General features: G+C 38.4%; 1 protein-coding gene and 1 long non-coding RNA gene across 5 annotated transcripts in view; both read left to right on the top strand.

The window, feature by feature from the left end:
- The window catches only part of emilin1b (elastin microfibril interfacer 1b), a 183992-nt gene extending 167432 nt beyond the window's left edge, over nucleotides 1-16560 (top strand). For 2 of the 4 annotated variants that reach the window (XM_073927497.1, XM_073927495.1), the window contains 7 exons: nucleotides 3827-3949; nucleotides 10244-10398; nucleotides 11415-13565; nucleotides 13897-14013; nucleotides 14244-14261; nucleotides 14576-14710; nucleotides 14791-16560. In XM_073927497.1, the coding sequence (XP_073783598.1) occupies nucleotides 10257-10398; nucleotides 11415-13565; nucleotides 13897-14013; nucleotides 14244-14261; nucleotides 14576-14710; nucleotides 14791-15119 (2892 nt within the window). In that variant the 5' untranslated portion in view covers nucleotides 3827-3949; nucleotides 10244-10256 and the 3' untranslated portion in view covers nucleotides 15120-16560. The remainder of the gene's footprint in view (nucleotides 1-3826; nucleotides 3950-10243; nucleotides 10399-11414; nucleotides 13566-13896; nucleotides 14014-14243; nucleotides 14262-14575; nucleotides 14711-14790) is intronic. The other 2 variants (XM_073927498.1, NM_001045342.2) reach the window with 2 other exon arrangements.
- Nucleotides 16561-17517: 957 nt separating this feature from the next.
- Nucleotides 17518-18303, top strand: LOC141378523 (uncharacterized). Its single transcript, XR_012393245.1, has 3 exons — nucleotides 17518-17604; nucleotides 17758-17774; nucleotides 18252-18303. It is a non-coding gene; the product is annotated as an uncharacterized lncRNA (long non-coding RNA).
- Nucleotides 18304-19692: the final 1389 nt, after the last annotated feature.

The raw sequence follows: 19692 nt of genomic DNA, 5'->3' as shown, positions 1-19692 counted from the left end.
CTACACATTCATACATGCACTGCTCCCAGACACGCACGCCTGCTCATTCATATATCCTGATTGCAAGCACCAGCTGAACCTTGTTCACAGACTGATTTGATTCCATTCATAAGCCACTCTTTCACACTCCCAGTTGGCCGAGTCTTGTTTTCCCAGTGTGACATTACGAAGCGTTTCTCCCTGTCTTGTTTATCCGTGTTTAGACCCTAGCTTTGCATTCCTTGTTATCCTGTTTAGCCGCCTGCCTTTAGACCTATTGCCTGTTATATTGACGACGACTCTGGACTGCCTTAACATACCCGTTTGCACCTGATTTGACCATTGCTTGCCTGACATTGAATAAACTGCATATTGGATCTTACCTCCTGTTGTCTCCTGTCACTCCACCCCAGTCGTGGTAACAGCACTATTCTGTGCTTCTGAATGGCTGTGTTTAAATTTCTGTCACACTGCGTTTAGTGCAAATATCATCATGTAGCGTGTTGTTGGGATACAGGGTTACAATGTAACTTGCTCACCCAATGTTTGCGCTCGTAATATTTATATTATTTGCTAATTAATAACCACCTCATGTTGAACTCTGAATCTACATCTCATTTCAGAGTCCCCCCACTGGAGGTTGCGTTTAGGTCACAGACGCATGCTTAAAGAGCCTTTCTGACTGAATGAATGAAATACTCTGTTTTCCAACAAGGCAACCCGGGGTGCTGAAATATAATTGGCTAAACTGGCAGTGGGTGGGTTAATTGACCAAAACAAAGACAGACATTCCATCACGTAATGCACATTTTCAAAGCAGAATAACTGACTCCAGCATTGTTTTTCTGATAAACAAGAATGTTCACTTGGCATGTTTCTGAAATATCTGCACACATATAGTATTTTTATGCTTTAGAGGAGTCAAAAACTTACATACGGCTCCTTTAATATGTGGTTTTCTAGTTTATTATGATTCAGATGCATTGGAAATCACACGATTAGGCCTCTTACTTAAATAAAAAAAAAATTGTGAGTTTATTCTTAACACCTGATCATTCTAGTGTGCACTGATTCTAGTCTTTATGGCAACAGTCTGGGGTGTAACATAAGCTTAATTCATGAGGGCTTAGTGAACAAGCACACAAGACACACCGCATCTGCGTTACACACAGCAGAGCAGTGTTTGTTGCCCCTACTAGTAGACTAAAACAAAACAGGGGTGAAACTGCAGATGAGATAAGTGATGCGACCAGCCTCATCTCGCTCTCTCAGCGTGAAGCCCAACAGATGTTTGAGTTTCCAGAGCGTGAAGTGCAGAGATTGTAACAACTTGTTTCCAGAGCTTGTTGATGTTGGTGTGAGTGAAACAGCCCGATAAGGGAATCAAGAGACTATTTATTTGCAGATCTTTGCTAGTTTTTAAGGTCAGAGGACTGAGTTTAGCCTGAGATGGGATCACTGTAAATTTAACACGGATGCTAGTTTAAGTACACATAAGGGGAAGATGCTCTAAATTTGCAACTATCTTTGGAGAGCTGCATTAAATTATGGTTTTAAAGCTGGATGTTGATGTCTCAGTGGTGTCATTTCTTTTTACATTTTAAATGTTGAGACACCATGCTGAGATACAGATTCTTACCTTTTTGAGAGGTGCACTGTCAAGCGATTCCAGCTGTGTTGTACACATTGCACATCTTCTGTATTTTCTCATGCACTTATATATATGTTATATATGACCAGCCTTTTTTGGAGGATTTCAATGAGTTTGTGGCATTGTCAAGATGCTATAGTCTAGAGATGCTCATTTCAGTTAATTTTCAACCGTCAAGTGCTGCTCGTTAATCGAATATTAAAGGTTAAGTGGTCAGATTAATATTAAATTATAATAATTTTTTTAAGAATAACTGACGTGTCTATTTTGTGTTTCACACATTAAATATTGCATTTTAAAATACTGATTTATTTTAACATGTGAACATGTTAACAACAGAACATAACAACAGAACATCTTCACGCACCTTTAGTGTTTCCAACAGCACAGAAATAAAGAATAAATGAAATAAAAAGAACAAAATAATTAATCCTGCTTAAATTTCAAATTTAGCTTACAAAACGAAAACACTGACTGAATTCTTTTTAGGAACCTGCATTTTTTTTCCTATCATATGTTTTTTTTTTTTCCGTCAAATAATAATAGTAGGTTACCTTAAACCGATCACTCCACGTAAAATAGGCCTATGTATTTAATGAATGATCTGCTCTAATTCTTATATTACAAACCTCTGTCAACATTTTTAATGTAAGTAATTAACGATTATGTCTTGAGCATCTGATTTTACATTATGCTTGTGTTTTTATGTCCTTTCTCACTCTCTGTTCATGTGCGCGCGCTGTGTGTGATGAAAGACAAGGCTCATATGTTGACTTTTTGTAAAGTATAGGCTACTGTAGCATATAACAATTTTGTTGTTTACATATGATATTGTATAAATTTGCATGCATGTTCTATAAGCTATAAAATGAAAGCCTCAGTTTGGTGCGGAGTTATCATTATGCAAAAATCAAGAAAATCTTTGAATTTGTTTGATTTGTAGATTACGTTTCAAAAATGAAAGGCCATTTTTTAATGTAAACGGAAAAAAAAAAAGCGTAGTGCTCTTTTTTTATGTCACTAGAAACGACAAATTCAGCTGCGTATTGTGTGCGAGTGTTGCTGTCAATGTTATTATTAGATTAAAACATCTGTTTATATTTTTCAAAACTAATACTACTACTAAGGAATCAGAAAAATATCCATCTGTAAACACATTTTATATTTTAAATAAGGAAAATAAAAATGCGTTATGGATGTGACCAAAAAAGAATGCGAGTTTGCAGCATACAACATACTTTTCTGTGAAATATTGCTAATAAAAAAGGATAAGAGTTGGCTCTCTATTGATCATACATGATTGATTTGATTTTATTTGACATTTTTGCATTTAACAGGGAAAATCTCCATTATTGATGTGACATTTCTCCATTATGGATGTGAAATTGCCACTTGTGTGACCTTGGTAAATCAAATATAATTATTAGAAAACATTGACAGAGACACCGTGAAGTATCTTTGAAGTACTAAACAAGCCTAAACAAAAATCTTGTAAAGGGTTTCACTTTTTATGGTTGCATTTGTATGGAATTGCTCATACCTACAGTATACCAACAAACGAGCTTCAACAATTTTTAATGTAACTTCTCCCAGTGAGGGAAATAAATGCATACAAGCTCATACAGCAGCAAAACTTGCACCATACACACCTGTCTTTAGATTGATTCTTGCCTTCTTGTTTTTGTAAATAGTCAATATGTCAATAGTCAATATTCTGAAATTTATTCTCACGCTGCAAGAAATCTGGGGTGCGTTTCTCAAACAACGACGTAACTTACGGCTGAACTATCTTAGTATGATGCATCGTTTTGGAAAAGAACGATGTAGTGACGAGTGTTTCCTAAAACCGTAGTTTCTCTGTCGCAGATCCATCGTTTGAACCTTGTTAGTTATATCGTAAAGTGCTCATAATGATGTTCTAAAGGGGGTGGAGTAACCCCATAATTTCTTTGTGCAAATTATATTGTTTTACACGCACATGCATTAAAAAAAAATCCAATAATATTTTTGCTAAAAACATGCACTCGTTTTCGACACAGTTTGCGAATGTTCGTTGGAATGACGGATTTGGGAAACGCCAAATCAACAAACTTGCCTTCTTGTTTTTGAAAATACTCAATATGCTAAATTTAAGATCCTCTGCTCCTCATTTTTTGCCTTCAGAATAACAGATACCAAATGTGCATTTCTCAACAGAAACTGGTGTGCCTATGTGGTGACCAAGACTGTGAGCTGTGTGGTAGAAGATGGAGTGGAGACTTACGTGAAGCCTGATTACCAGCCATGCTCCTGGGGAGTTCAGTGTGCACGTGTAGTCGTGTAAGTATGTGCTTTTATCTGCATAGGAATATTTTCCCCTAAAAAGGCTTAGACTACTTAATAACTCACATTTACTGGTACATTTGGGTATAGACTTACTGAATAGAAAGTGTTGTTTGTGTGCCTGTCAGAGCTTCAGTCCCAACAGATGTCTTTTTCCAAACAATGAGTAATTTGCTCCATTTTGAGTTGCATCATAAAACGCTAAACACTACTGGAAAATCCTTACTAGCTATGTTTTGCAATATGCTAGGTACTTTCTAGGAAGGCCCAAAGTTATAAATAGTTGGTCCAAACTGGTATTTTGGTACAGTGAACTGGACATTTTGGGTCAGCAACAAGCCAGCAACCTACAGTAAACATGCTTTTTTTCTGTCTGAGACCACCAGCTGGAAACTAGAGATCTGCACAGGACTGAGTTTTTAGTCCCGCTCCTGCCAGGTTTTATTCCGCACCCGAAAGCTCCCGCTGTATATTTAGCCTTTGTTCACCCGCTGCACGACCCACCTCGTTTTCTATCTGACCCGACCATTCAAGCCAAATTTAGATCTGGTTTCCAAAATCTCACGTTTAAATTGGGTACTAACAAAAGAGAGAGAGAACGCATGAAACTGTAGGTTGTGCACATGTTGTAGGCTGAAGGTCAGTTTAGTTTGCCCCTTTGTGATTAGACATGAGTGCCGCCTTGAACCGTGATGTGCGGTGAGGTTTGTGGCTGGTGAGGCACTGACTCTTTCAAAGTCAGATTTACAAACATATCCACTCAATATATTTGCCTACTACCGATTGTATTTCGTATATCATATCAGCCGTATTTCTATACCCATAGCTAGAGGTGTGAACCTATACTGGTCTCACGGTTCGGTTCGGTTATGATTATCATGCCTTCGATTTGGTTCAATTCGATATTTTGGTGCATCACGGTGCATTGACAATAAAGCTAAACACATACTGTGAGGGCATAAACGGAGCAGTGCTCGTAGTGTGGAGCGAAAAAAAAAGAAAGACAGCTGTGAAACAGAACCAGCTTTGTCTTTTTGTAGGAAACACACTTTAGATTTTTTTATGGTAAGAGGTTTTTGAGTTATTGCCGTCTGTAACTGAATGTGTGTCAAGAATATCGAAAACAAAACCAACTGAATTGCGCTCATTTCTGGCGCCCTCCTGGATATACAGCACCCTTAGCATTTGCCTATGGTGCCTATGCCACGGGCCGGCCCTGAGTTGGCTGAGTGTTGTAAATACTCGCGCTCACGAATTGTCCACGTCTGCAACGCGGTGCACCAAAGAAACAATTAATTTTGACACCCCTACCCATAGCAGGTACACATTATATCGATTAAATATGCCTCCCAAAAAGCACCCTGATGGATGCTACAGAGTACAGATAGCCTATAACAAGTGACACAGCACCACGGCGGATGCGCACGCTCACTCGCTCTCTATCAGTTGGGAGCGATATATTGCTGTACCGCCCGCTCCCGTTCAAATTACACCAGAGTTACTGACCGCTACTGCATTTTATTCTGAAATGTATTCCCACGCTGCAAGAAATCTGGGGTGCGTTTCTCAAACAACGACATAACTTACGGCTGAACTATCATAGTATGATGCATCGTTTTGGAAAAGAACGATGTAGTGACGAGTGTTTCCTAAAACCGTAGTTTCTCTGTCGCAGATCCATCGTTTGAACCACGTTAGTTATAACGTAAAATGCACATGATGATGTTCTAAAGGGGGTGGATTAACCCCATAATTTCTTTTATATTGTTTTTACATGCACACACATTAAAAAAAATCCAATAATAGTTTTTCTAAAAACATGCACTTGTTTTCCATATAAATTGAGATATATGTAAATGGCACATATAGTGCCAATGTTTCCTTTTACAAATATTATTGAAACATTACACATTCTTTTCTAAAACATAAGAAAATGTAACACATTTGTAACACAGCCAGGAACTATGTTTCTAAATACAGCTCTAGAGGTGTAGTTGCAAGTCCACAAATTTGCGAATTTTCGTTGGAATGACGGATTCGGGAAACGGCAAATCAACAAACTATGTTTGTAACAATGGAACTTGCGACCTTAGTTGGCTAACGATGGTTATCAGAAACACACCCCTGGTCGGGTCCTGCGGCTCCCACGGTACAGCCACTGAAATGCAGATCTCTACTAGAAACCAGCTAACATGATCAGCTAAAGTTTTTCATTCAAAATAATGTGCATGAAAGTACAGTAGGGTTAGTGGGTCTGTGGTTCTCCTATTCTCCTTTGACCGATTGCACAATGTGTACAGTAAGTTACAACTTAGACTACATGAGACCTAAAGATAATAAAAAAAAAATTATCATGTGACTGTAACTAGTTTTTTACTTCCAACCAAGATTAATGTTTTATTTTTGTCTTACTTAACAGACCTCAATTCTTTAGACAAATATGCTGATAAACCTTAAGATTACTTAGGTTATTAGCATAAACAAGATCTAAACAGTGCCCTTCTCTTTGTAAACTTGATAAACTGAAATTTACTTGATTTTTAACAATAATTTGAAGGTTGCTCCTTGAAATGCAATCGGTATCAAAATTCCTAAACTAAAAGTTCAAGTTCACTAGTCTTACCATAAGTTTATATTGTACACTACCTGACAAAAGTCTTGTCATCGATCCCAGTTGTAAAATCAACAAATAATAACTTGACTTGTAGTCGATCATTTGGAAAAGTGGCAGAAGGTAGATTTTTCTGATGAACAATCTGTTAAACAACTGCATCCTAATCATCACTAATACTGCAGAAGACCTATTGGAACCATCATGGACCTAAGACTCACAGTAATCAGTCAAGTTTGGTAAAGGAAAAATCAAGGTTTGGGGTTAGATTCAGTATGGGGCCGTGCGAGAGATCTGCAGAGTGGATGGTAACATCAATAGCCTGAGGTACGAAGACATTTGTGCTGCCCATTTCATTACAAACCACAGGAGAGGGCAAATTCTTCAGCAAGATAGCGCTCCTTCTTATACTTCAGCCTACACATCAAACTTCCTTAAAGCAAAGAAGGTCAAGGTGCTCCAGGATTGGCCAGCCCAGTCCAAAATGAATATTATTGAGCATGTCTTTTGGTAAAATAAGTGTAATCTAGAGGCCTTTGCCTTTCATATAAGCCACTTGTGATACCACATAATCAACTAGAAGTCAAGTTATTATTTGTTGTTCTTAAAACTAGGATAGGCAACAAGACTTTGGTCAGGAAGTTTATAACATTATGATATCCATCACGAATAAACATAATGTTTTTATACAGCATGTATATCCCTACATACCATCCCAGCACTTATACAAACAAACTGTATCAAATACAGCAGTTTTGCTGGCTGTCAGCTCTGTCAAACCGTGTTTGTTTACAATCAGACTTAATGTGTTTTATTTAAACGCTTTTGACCTTGATTGCTTTCCATATGTCACTGGATCATTCATGGCAAACTTAATTTTATGTGAATATACATTACTTTACAGAAAGCTTATGACATACTAGGTAGCTACGTTCTGCATCAAAAACAAATAGCACAAAAATTATGTACACATTAAGTTAGTTACAAACTAGCTAGCAATAACTAAACCACTAGTTTATACACATTATGTTCATACACATTATGTGTGATGTAATTTGTTAATATAGTCAAATAAATACAGTCTCCTTATGCGTGTGGCCCATACACAATATGGGATATACTGTATATATGTGTATATATTAATGCTTACTTTAACATGCCGCTTTATCACATTCATGTTATGCATCTTTTTGCTGATGTACTGTATGCATGCATGTATCTGACTTCAAATCAGCCAGAGCATTCGAGGTAAAAGCAAGTCTGTTTATCTGGCCTTTATTTAGAGCACTTTAAATAAGTGGAACCATTATGGACTACATTGACTAACATGAGTCAGGAAACAGATGTTGAAAGCTACAGTATCACTACAATATAACACATCAAATATGACTGAAAATCATTTTACTAGAGTTTTACTTTAGTCAATAATGTGTAAGTAATACTAAAAACAACGTGTTTACATAGTAAACCTAATGTCAACAAATGGAGACGCAAACAGAATGTAGTTTGAGGACACCAGGATTAGAAAGTTTGTGCAGTTGCGAGGTGGTTTTGAGTTGTTGGCAACATACTGAACTCCAGCTGGAAAAGCTTAATCCAGCTTCTTTAGATTCAACACACACACACACACACACACACACACACACACACACACACACACACACACACACACACACATACACACACACAGAGAGAGACCACTATGTATGGAATGAGGTGGCACGCAATTGCAAGCTCTACAACCAGTACACCACAGGAATTAGGCTTAAAACCTACTAAAATACCACCACTTATTTTTGCACTCGCTCTGTAGAGTAGAGTGACCCTCTTTTCTCCTTTTTTCTCACGGGGGTCATGGAGCAAGCAGAGCGTGGAGACAAAAATTCAGTGGCTTAAGAACTGTAACCAAAGTCCTGGGAAAAATACAAAATGCTGAAATTGTTTCCTTTTCCACCTTTTTATGGTGCTGATGTACAGGTTCAAGGCTAACCATAATGTTTTTTCTCAGTATATTTGTTTATTTGAATGACACAGTGAACTCGAGACTCCGACTACTAATCAGAATTACGACTTAAATAAAATGGCTCTGATGAGATGGGCTTACACCACAATTCTCTTTTAAAGATGTTTTTCTCTAACCATAAGTATTAAATGTCAGCAAGCAGATTTATAGCTTCTGGACGACAAAACATACAAAAAGATCCCATATTGGAGGAGCACTGCTTTCCATATATAACAATGCACACCCAGTTCTTTACTGAAAAAGATGTTTTTACAGCTAGCCATCATACTCTCACTGGCCACTTTATTAGGTACACCTTAGTAGTACCAGGTTGGACCCCTTTCTGACTTCAGAACTGCCTTATTCCAACGTGGCATAGATTCAACAAGGTACTGGAGATATTCCTCAGAGATTTTGGTCCATATTGACATGATAGCATCATGCTGTTGCTGCAGATTTGTCGCCTGCACATCCATGATGTTAATCTCCCGTTTCACTACATCTCAAAGGTACTCTATTGGGTTGAGCTCTGGTGACTGTGGAGGCCATTCGAGAACAGTGAACTCATTGCCATGTTCAAGAAACCAGTCTGAGATGAAACACGCTTTGACATGCCGCAATATCTTGCTGGAAGTAGCCATTAACAGATTGGTACACTGTGGTCATAAAGGGATGAACATGGTCAGCAATAATACTCGCGTAGGCAATGGCGTTGACATAATGCTCAATTGGTACTAATGGGCCCAAAGTGTGCCAAGAAAATATCCCCCACACCATAACTCCACCACCACCACCACCAGCAAGAACCTTTGATACAAGGCAGGATGGATCCATGCTTTCATGTTGTTGATGCCAAATTCTGACCGACAAGGCATTTGCGCCCACAGAACTGCAACTCACTTGATATTTTCTCTTTGTCGTACCATTCTCTGTAAACCCTAGAAACGGTTGTGCATAAATATCCCAGTAGATCAGTAGTTTCTGAAATACTCAGACCAGCCCATCTGGCAAAACAACCATGCCACGTTTAAATCACCTTTTCTTCCCCATTATTATGCTTGGTTTGAACTGCAGCAGATCACCTTGACCATGTCTACATGCCTAAATGCATTGAGTTGCTGCAATGTGACTGGCTGATTAGAAACTTGTGTTAACGAGGAGTTGGACAGGTGTACCTAAAAAAGTAGCCAGCGAGTTTATGTCTGTGCAGCAACTAGCAGAAATCATATGAATGTGAAGAGAATAATTTTCTACACACACATAATACATCTTCCTCCTTTCATACGCCAAAACCTCTATGCAACACAAGCTGCATATTTTAAGCATGTCTCTTTATTTGAGGATCTCGCTCTGGCAGAAAGTAATTTGTCGAGTAGAGAGTGTATTGCAACACAACATCCCAGAAGGGATCAGTTTATTTGAAGTGAAAGTTCTGTTTAATGTGGAATATATTAAGTGATATACAGAATGGTGCATTGAAAGGAAATATGTGTACTAGGCCTGGATGGTTTTTGTTGTTTTAGATTGTTATGGTTGTGTTTTTGTTGCTTGTTATAATCTATGATTTGTATTGTTTGCTTCTTGCTCTGTTCCATATTTCACAATTCAAACTAAACACTTCAAGTTAGAAAATACACAATAAGATTTTCATTCAAATGATTCTTCATGTGTCTTGCAGTTACAGGACCTACATGAGGCCCAGATACAAGGTTGCTTACAAAATGGTAACAGAAATGGAGTGGAAGTGCTGCCATGGATATAGTGGACAAGACTGTAACGATGGACCAAATGGGGGATCTGATACTCACATCTCAACAGGCAGACCTGGGAATGGTAGGTCAATACTTTCTCTCATGGTCAACACTGAATATATCATCTTAGCAATGTCTCCATATGTGCAACAAAAATATGTCAGTTATATATGTATATGTGAGCATATTATATTCCACCATTAGTTATCTTTGGATGTCTTTGGCGACTGTGTCTACTACTTTCTAACAATGTCTGGCTGAATTTATGTTATTGCTGCTTATTCATTATGTACATGCTTCTTAGATAAAAGTCTGGGCTCTATTTAGGGTTTCTTAAAGGGTCTTTAAGTTCAAGACCTCAGAATTAAATAACAAATGCAACTTAAAAGGGTGTGAAAAGTTCTGAGTAGAAGGTACTTTATGGGAGTGAGGCTGATGGGGCAAAGCAGGGGAGAAAGAGGGGGTATGTTTGACAACACTACCCTTTACACTGAACGCCTATGACAGATAATTCATAAGCAGTCACTTAGTCTCATATTTTTTTTTTTGTCTTTTCTTTTCTTTTTTCTGTTTTTTTTCTTTTTTTTTTCTTTTTTGATGTGCAGTACAAACTTGCATGATTGTCTTTGCAATTCGGTATTTGAAGGTCAGCTGATTGTTTAAGATCACTCCCAGGTTTCTTGACTAATTTCAGTGGGATAATTGTTGATGATCCTAGCTGGGTAATGAAATTATGTTTAATCTGATCTTCCGCATCTTAAAACACTCAATAAAATCTCAATATAACTGAGGATGTTAGAACACAGAACACACTGGGGCAGTGTCTAGGTCAGGGGTCACCAAACTTGTCCCTGGAGGGCCGGTGTCCTGCAGATTTTAGCTCCAACCCAAATCAAACACACCTGAACAAGCTAATCAAGGTCTTACTAGGTATACTTGAAATACCCAGGCAGGTGTGTTAGGGCAAGTTGGAGCTAAACCCTGCAGGCACACCGGCCCTCCAGGACCAAGATTGGTGACCCCAGGTCTAGGTCTGCAAAACAATTGCAAATGTGTTTTTTTTTATCTTAATTAACCTTGTGTTTTATCTTTGTCTAGGGAGAGGTGACAATGACAAGATGAGACAACTGGAGGACAAAATCCAGAGGTTGACCAAAGACCTACATGACCTGCAGTCAACACTGCGTGGCATGAATGAGAAATTCCAGGAGGAAATACGCAAACCTGGTATTAATAGTGGCAAAACACCAGCTGATGCAGCTCAGCCTGAAATGAAAGAGACTATCCATAACATTCAGACCAAGCTGGATCAGTTAGACAACCGTACTCAAGCTCATGACAAGACTCTAGTCAGCATAAATAACCACCTTGTGAATGGCAAAGGTGGAGGCAATGAGCTAGATGTTAGTGGAGTAGGGGGAAACAAGTTTAACATCTTGAAGGAGGAAATACTCAGAGAGCTTGAACGTCGAGTGACACTTTCTTGTTCCGCCTGTCAGTCTGGAGTGGAAGACCTGAAACGACAACAGCAACAAGATCGGGAGAGGATCTCGGCTTTGGAAAAGCAGATTAGTGCCATGGACCAACGTCACCGCCAGACTCTTGATGGTTTACGCCGAGATCTTAGCCGGTCACAAGGCTGCTGTGATACTGTGACAGACTTCAGAGCACGACTTAATGACATGGACAGAAAGATAAGCTCCACATCAGAAGCGTATGACAAGCTTCAGGACCGTCTGAATAGACAACCAGGAGGAACTGGAGGTGGTGGAAGTATTGGAGGAGGAATAGGTGGACAAGGACAACTCCCTTTAATGCCAGAAGATTTTTTCAGTGACAGTCTAAAAGACCTGGAGAGACGACTCAACAACACTGTTCAGAGAGCAGAGGAAAACTGTGCTTATATGGAAACTAACATACGGGACTCCTTCCAGCAAGATTTCAGAAATATTCGCAATGAATTCAACAATCGTCTTCTTGACCAGGATGAGAGGATTAATGACATAGAACATGATATAGGAAACGTTAAAGAATCTGTGTTTGATCTTGATAAGCGTTTATATCGTCTCGAGAATACAACATCTTTTATAGACAAGAGGTTAAGTGAATGCTCTGGGTGCACAGTCTCAAGTTCTGGGTCAAGTCCAAGCAGTGGTAGTTCGAGCATTGGGGAAACAGTTAAGTCTTTGGAGTGGAGAGTTGTTGCAAATGAAGATGAGATCAAGAGGTTTGACACACGATTCAAGGATCTCTCTGTGTCTGGTGACTCTCTTGAGGACAGGGTCATCAACCTCAGTCATGATGTTCGCAAGATCAAAGCTCTAACTGGAGACAATGGGGAACACTTCAACAGGATTGTCACAGAGATGGAAAACTGTGAAGTTTGCAGCACAGTGGAGGATGACCTGAAAAAACTCAAGAACATCACAAACCATGCCATGGACAGGTGGCAGAGGGAAATGAACTACATTAAGGGTGTATTTAACTCTGGTCAGATGGGTTGTGTGGATATATGCTCTGGTTTGCAGGATGAGATGGATCAGTTGAGAGAGGAGGTACAGAAATGCAGTGGTCAGTGCAAGATCAACCTGAATACACCTACAGGAACGGGAACAGAAACAGGTCACCTGGATGACCCTCAAAAACCACTGGATGGACACAGTGTCATTAGCAGTAACACCGGGGACCTTAGGTCAATCCAAGGAGAGCTGTCTGAGGTCATCTTAACATTCAGTTCAATCAACGACACACTAAAAGGTTTAGAGCATGTGGTCCAAAAGCATGACAGCGTTATCAACGACCTTGGGAACACTAAAGACAAAATAATATCTGAAATTGACAAGATCCAGCAGGAAATGACTGAACATATTGAAGATAGCAGGGTACGCTTTGACAGTGTCGATCAGGATGTACGGCGCTTTGGGAACAACTTTGTGGTTGAGATGGGTGACTGCAAGAGGACTGGCGATGGACTGGATAAGAGACTCTCCAAACTCGAAGTGGTTTGTGGTCGACTTGACTCTGTCTCAGACAATCTCCAGAAGATCAAAGAAGGCCTGAACAAACACGTGTCTAGCCTGTGGAACTGTGTCAGTGGACTAAACAACACCGTGATCTCGCACAGTGGGTTCATTGAGATCCTCCAGAACACACATCTGGATGATATCCATGGCAAGATCAAAAGACTCAACTCCTCTATGATCCACATCCTCAAGGAGTTCCAGAACTTAGCAGAGAATGATTTGACAGGTCTGATTATACGTGCTTAAAGTAGAATGTCTAAAGAGCAACATTTTAAAGAGTACTTGCATGCAAGAACATATTCTAAATTTCCTTCACCAGTAATTGAGATTCCTGCTGTATTTTAACTGATATCGGTAGTATGTGTACCATTTAATGAACTGAGAATGAATTCCAGATAATTTCCAGGTTACATTTCTTATAATGCATTACTTTGTTTTGAATCCTTTTGAATTACAATTCATCTGTCTGTTATTCCAAATCTCCAAATACAATTTTCCCAACTTTAACGGGTATGGATAGAGAACAAATCTTTGATTTGCTTCACCTCTGATTACAGGTTTACCTGGACCACCAGGTCCCCAAGGAGAAAGAGGGTTCTCTGGTCCACAGGGGCCACCAGGTAATGATGGACCACCTGGTATTCAGGGCTTACCAGGTCCAAGAGGACCTCCAGGTGAGAAATTCTGTTCATTATTCCTGTCCATGAAATCCATACATCAATCAACAGTGGTACTCTTAACCTAGAGATTACAATTTTGTCATAATTGTCCTTATCTACCAAAAGCTTGGATGTTTACATAAGATCTAATTTTGTGTTTAATAAAGGAACTCGATACAAGACTTGAATCCAATTGTTGTTGCACCACATATTACACGGACTAATTTTGATTTTTCCTATTCTAGGTCTCAGAGGAGAGAGAGGTATGTATAAATTTGCTTTAAATTCCTATAGCAGCCACATCTCAAACACCCATACTGTGTGCTAATGTCTGGAGTGAATGCAATAGTTCAGAGACATTTCAGTTTGTATGAGAGTCAGTGATATTTCTGCCTCAAGTGTTGCGACATGTGTTCAGTTGTTATTGTCAGTTCTGGGTCAGTAGTAGAAGCAAAGGTCAGCAGCTGATCACTAAAACTGGTTGTGTAAAGGAAGACTATATTAGACAGAGAGTAAAAAGGATAATTCTAGAGTTAATTATTTTTTTTTAAAGTAACTGTTGTGATCTTTGTTTTAGGTATGGCTGGTGCAGATGCCAATATAAGACGTCTTTCCTTCTCAGCAGCTCTCACAAATCCAATGGTTACAGCTGGAACAATTATTTTTGATAAGACCTTTGTAAATGAAGGAAACTTTTACAATTCACGAACAGGTAATCTTCACACTTTTACATGATGTGGAAGGAAATAACAAACAAAAACAGTATACATCTTTGTCTTCTCTTGAATACAGGTATGTTTACTGCACCAGTAGAAGGAAAGTACTTCTTTAGTGCTATCCTGACGGGACACAAAAACGAAAAGATTGAAGCTGTGCTGTCCAGGTCTAACTATGGCATGGCTCGTGTAGATTCTGCCGGTTACCAACCGGAAGGGTTGGAAAACAAACCAATGGCAGAGGCCAAACCCACACCAGGTTCTTTGGCTGTCTTCAACATCATCCTGCCCCTTCAGATGGGCGACACAGTCTGCATAGACCTCGTGATGGGCAAACTGGCTCATTCAGTGGAGCCTCTAACCATCTTCAGTGGCATGCTTTTATATGAAGATGTACAGATATAGCCCTGAGAGCAAACAGACTCAGTGGACTAGCAAAACGACGGGGCTAGAAAGAGACACGCTAAATAACGTTTATCCGCCCAGGATGACAATACACATGCCGCTCGTTGATTTTCCTGTGGTATAATTTCCAAATCTATGGATCTTGTAAGACCTCCAATGAACTCCTTGAACAGAGAATATAGTTTTATACGGAGGAACTGTCGCCCTTGATATGTAATCCTAACCCGCATTTTGGAGAAGTGTTGTAACAAATACTACTGCAGGTTTGTGCTGCCATTGATGACGATGTTCTTATTGAGATATTTCCATGTTATAGGAATCACAGACATGAGTTATGAATAATCTCTCATGCACCGAAGATGACCATGAGGTCTGTTTGACTTCCCATGTACGCCACTGCACGGTAAAATACTCTTCTGCCAAAGAGCTTGACTCACAGTCAGGGTTATAGGTTAGGCTGATGGGTGTGGAATTTGGGAGATTTGGTGAAAGGAATTCATGTTTTTTGCTGTGAATGTTTAAGTCCTGTGCTTCTTTTTCTACTTAGACTCAAGGCAAACGTGCCTTCATTTCAATTTATATTTCTCTATATTGCAAGTGCCAAGTTTTTGAGGAATAACATCCTGCTCTTGCCAAAGATGCTTTTACTGTGGTTGGTGGTTAATGACTTCAGGAAACATTCAATATGTTTTCCAAACTGACAATCAGTGAGGTATATCATTGCTTTCTGTGCAAACTCTCTGAGTGCCGCTGGAAAATTGCAACGAAATCTCCATTCCTGAGGCACAAACTTTCCTCAGTAGCATCTAACCAACAAGAAATCTTTGTGCATGCATTGTTCTGCATTTGTAATGCCGTTGACAACAACGTCAGTTCTACTGGAGTGGAGGACCATTGCATTTTCATATTTCCAGCTCACAGCCTGAGCGCTCAATGGAGATTACTATCAAACAGAGCCTGTCCTTAATGTGGTTCAACAAAGTGCCTTTGAAGAATAACAATGCTGAGGATTCAGAGGGTGTCCTTCGTCAACCGATTCTGTCTGTGTGGTCTGGCTCGAATGTTTACTGTAAGACATCCCAGAGAACTTTGAACTTACGTGGCTTTTGCTTTTTCTTGTTTGAAACATGCTTGTGCAATTTCACAGCACGCTAACAGAAAAGTTCTGCGCATTACTATGAACTTCCAGAGTTCATATGGATAAGAATGTTGAAGATTAAGGCTGCTATCTTTTATGTGCTATATTTCATGTATTATTTTTAGGTATAAAGAAATTCCGCAGCTCATAAAATGGACGCAATGTCAACATCTGTGTTCATGTAACAGACCTAAGAGTTCAAGATTTAAGATTTTATAGTTCCCTCTCATGGTTTAACCTGTTACCTTGAATGTGTACGTTGGCAACACGTGTGTTTCAAATAAAGATATTTAATTTTACACATTTGAATCTCTGCTGAGCCTAGATTTGCAAGGTTCTGTCAGGTGTGTTGGATTACTAGAAGACGTGGCATTTCATTTAGCAGACTACTGTTCGTTGTTTCAGAGACAATGAAGAGTGCACTGGTACACAATAAGCGTGATTGTGTTGACTAGAATTCCAGTCAGTGATTGATGGCACAGGTTTAGCCACAGTCTGTGACTTTTTTTTTTCTAGTCCTCATGGAAAAAGTCCATAAAGAAGTTGCTGGATCATTTGTCAAAGCCAAATGTGATTGAAAACACGTTCTCAAATAGAAAAGTACCCACTGTTTCCGTTTTTTAAGAACTTATTTTTTAGAGCCATGTGCACAGAAATGATGTGATTAAGGAGAGGAGTGCACAATGCATTTCATTTTCCATGTCGCAAGCCAGAGAAGTCGTTTGGAGATTGGCTTGTGATTTAATGGAAAGAAAAACATCTCTGGGTGTCCATCCATAGTCATACTGGGATGTAGTTTATGGTGAATAATGCCTTCTGTTTGTCTAGACAAAGTGTTGGCTTGTGAACCCCAGCCCTCTCGCTGATATGTGCCACCATGGGGAGTTTACTTATTTTTCCATTTCTTCATAATATTGTATTTCTTTATTGCTTTTAGTACTTTAACATCCCTATATCCAGACTGTAGAATAATCCAAACATATGTTTTCCTTTTTCTTTTAATGTCAACATAAAAAAGCGTTCAACAGTCATTTTACTTCTGTATTGAAGCGTACTGTAATTCCAAGGGAAACAGAAAATTCAACAAGTAAATGTGGGATGAAACATGAGCTGCGACCCAAATGGCACACTATAAACTAGGCGCTTATGCCAATATAGGTTCTGAAAACGTAGCCCTATATACATTTCTGTAGATTAACTCTATGTGAGGGTATGACGCCGTTTCTTTTTGTAACCCTCGGTACACAAATGTATTATAAGATTTAATCAATGGACCAGATGCTCAGAAGTCTAAATTCCTCCAAAGAGAGAGAAGATACAACAACAGTGAAGGACTCGGACACAGAGGTAAGAATAATAAAAGATTGTATTGTAAAATGTTCACTGAAATATATATAAAAATAAATAAAAATAAATAAAACAAATTCTAGATTTTTTCACACTTATCTAATGACCTCAATCTTATTTACACTCTCTAATAACACTTCTCTTTCTTCACAGGCTATATCACTAATAAGGTAAGTTAATATTGTTGTTTTTTCTGTTTTTCTATTGTTAAGGCTAATATTATATTTTGGTTACTATTATAACAATAATATAATACTAATATACTAATAACAATATTATATTAAAGGTTTGTAAGCGTAAATTAATAATACAATATTAAAATTGTATTATTATTTAACATATAATCAAGATTTTCCTTCTTAAACCAGTTAACCTCTCTCTATAAAGATTCAAAAATTTCATCGAATGAACACTCTAAAGGAACAATGTACAAATAAAATAAAATGAAAATAAAACATTCACTTAAAACATTTCAAAATGTTCCAAAAGTCCAGTAAAGGTGATAAACTTTCAAAAAGATTCTTTTGCAAAACAACTAGGTTGCAAATTCAGTTCCAGAGATCCAGGATGTTGCACTTGTGAGTGTGTTGTAAATTTACACTCCTACCATGACGCTGAATAGGTTTTACTTTGTATCTTTTCAACAGGTGTATCCAAAGAATCCACTCAATGGGAGGCTCGCCAGTCCAACTCCACAATTAGACACGCCGATGGAAGTTGAGACAATCCAAATCCAGAAAAGAGTTCAAACTTCAATTAATTCGAATCCAGAGCAGATCACATCCAGCAACTGACGTCAATAGAACATCTCACCGATGAAAAATCAGAAGAAGATGCACAAACGAACAAAACCAAGGAAAAGAAAAAAAAAAAACCTGGCCTTGAAAACACAAGGCCAAAGAAACCATTAGCATTTTACAGTGTATGCATTATCTCAGATAAACACATTTCTAAATAAACAGCAACAGTAAATAACCATGTATATGCTTCTCTCTGCTGAATTTCTGTGTTTTTCCTATTTCTCTCTCCTATTTGGCATTTTCTTTTTACAAATGACAGCATTTTACTTAAACTCTCTCACTTAAACTTTACACAATCACTTGTATAATACTCTGTATAATACTGTGTATAATACTTTGAGTTTTTACTAGACCAAACAAATGGTTAATTAATGAAACACATTTTTCGACACTAGTTTAAATCATGTTATAATGAATACAATAATAAATAATAAAAACACGAACTCACCAAGGAAATCATTCAAAATCAAAGCGAAAAAAATAGGAAAACTCCAGGTGGCACTCGTGTGCAGATTTCACTCTCAGAGACAAATCTTGTCTTTTTCTCTCAATCCTTCATTAAAAATATATGATTGAAATCATGTCAGCATCTTATTAATGGTCAATTTTCACAGTTAATACGCATTAAAACATTAAAAGATGTAAATCTAATAGTTTTCTGCTGTTATTAATATAACAACTTACATCTCTGCTTTCCCTTGCGAACACTGAATCACCATAGCAACGGTAAACACAAGCTAACAGACAAGCGAGATTTGTTATTGTTTGGAAAGCTGATCTGCTGCTGTAGTGTAAGGCACGATGATGTCATTCTAAAGCACTATTCCCTTGAATGCTGTATAATACTCTATTATAAATTATTTATATAAGTAAATAATTTTAATGTATATTATTTAATCGAGTATTCTGCCAATGTTTTTTCCTTATATTTCTATTTGCTCTATTGCTGTATACTACCCACTAGTAACCTGGGTTACACATTCCCCCCCTGAATTCAGGCACGTCCTCGGGCATGTACGGGGTTGGGTTGTCACTGCAATTGGAAAAGGGTCTGGCACAACAAAGGGCTGATCTCTAGTGAGTATGGGTTCTTCTAACGATGTGGTAAAGGCAGAACTCAGACCTTGTAGTAAGGACTGAATGACTAGTGTCAAGGGATTTCCTAGTTTATGATATTCAAGCTTATTAGGAGGTCTACATTGCCTTTTTGAGCGTCTAGGGCCACTTGTATCTAGGTCTTCATCCACTATTGGCTGGTTACTTGAAACATTTTTGACATGTGGATTTT

This window comes from Danio rerio, chromosome 17, assembly GCF_049306965.1.
Source record: "Danio rerio strain Tuebingen ecotype United States chromosome 17, GRCz12tu, whole genome shotgun sequence".
Lineage (NCBI taxonomy): Eukaryota > Metazoa > Chordata > Actinopteri > Cypriniformes > Danionidae > Danio > Danio rerio.
Note: the sequence above shows the minus strand (reverse complement) of the source record. Positions and strands in the feature narration are given on the sequence as shown.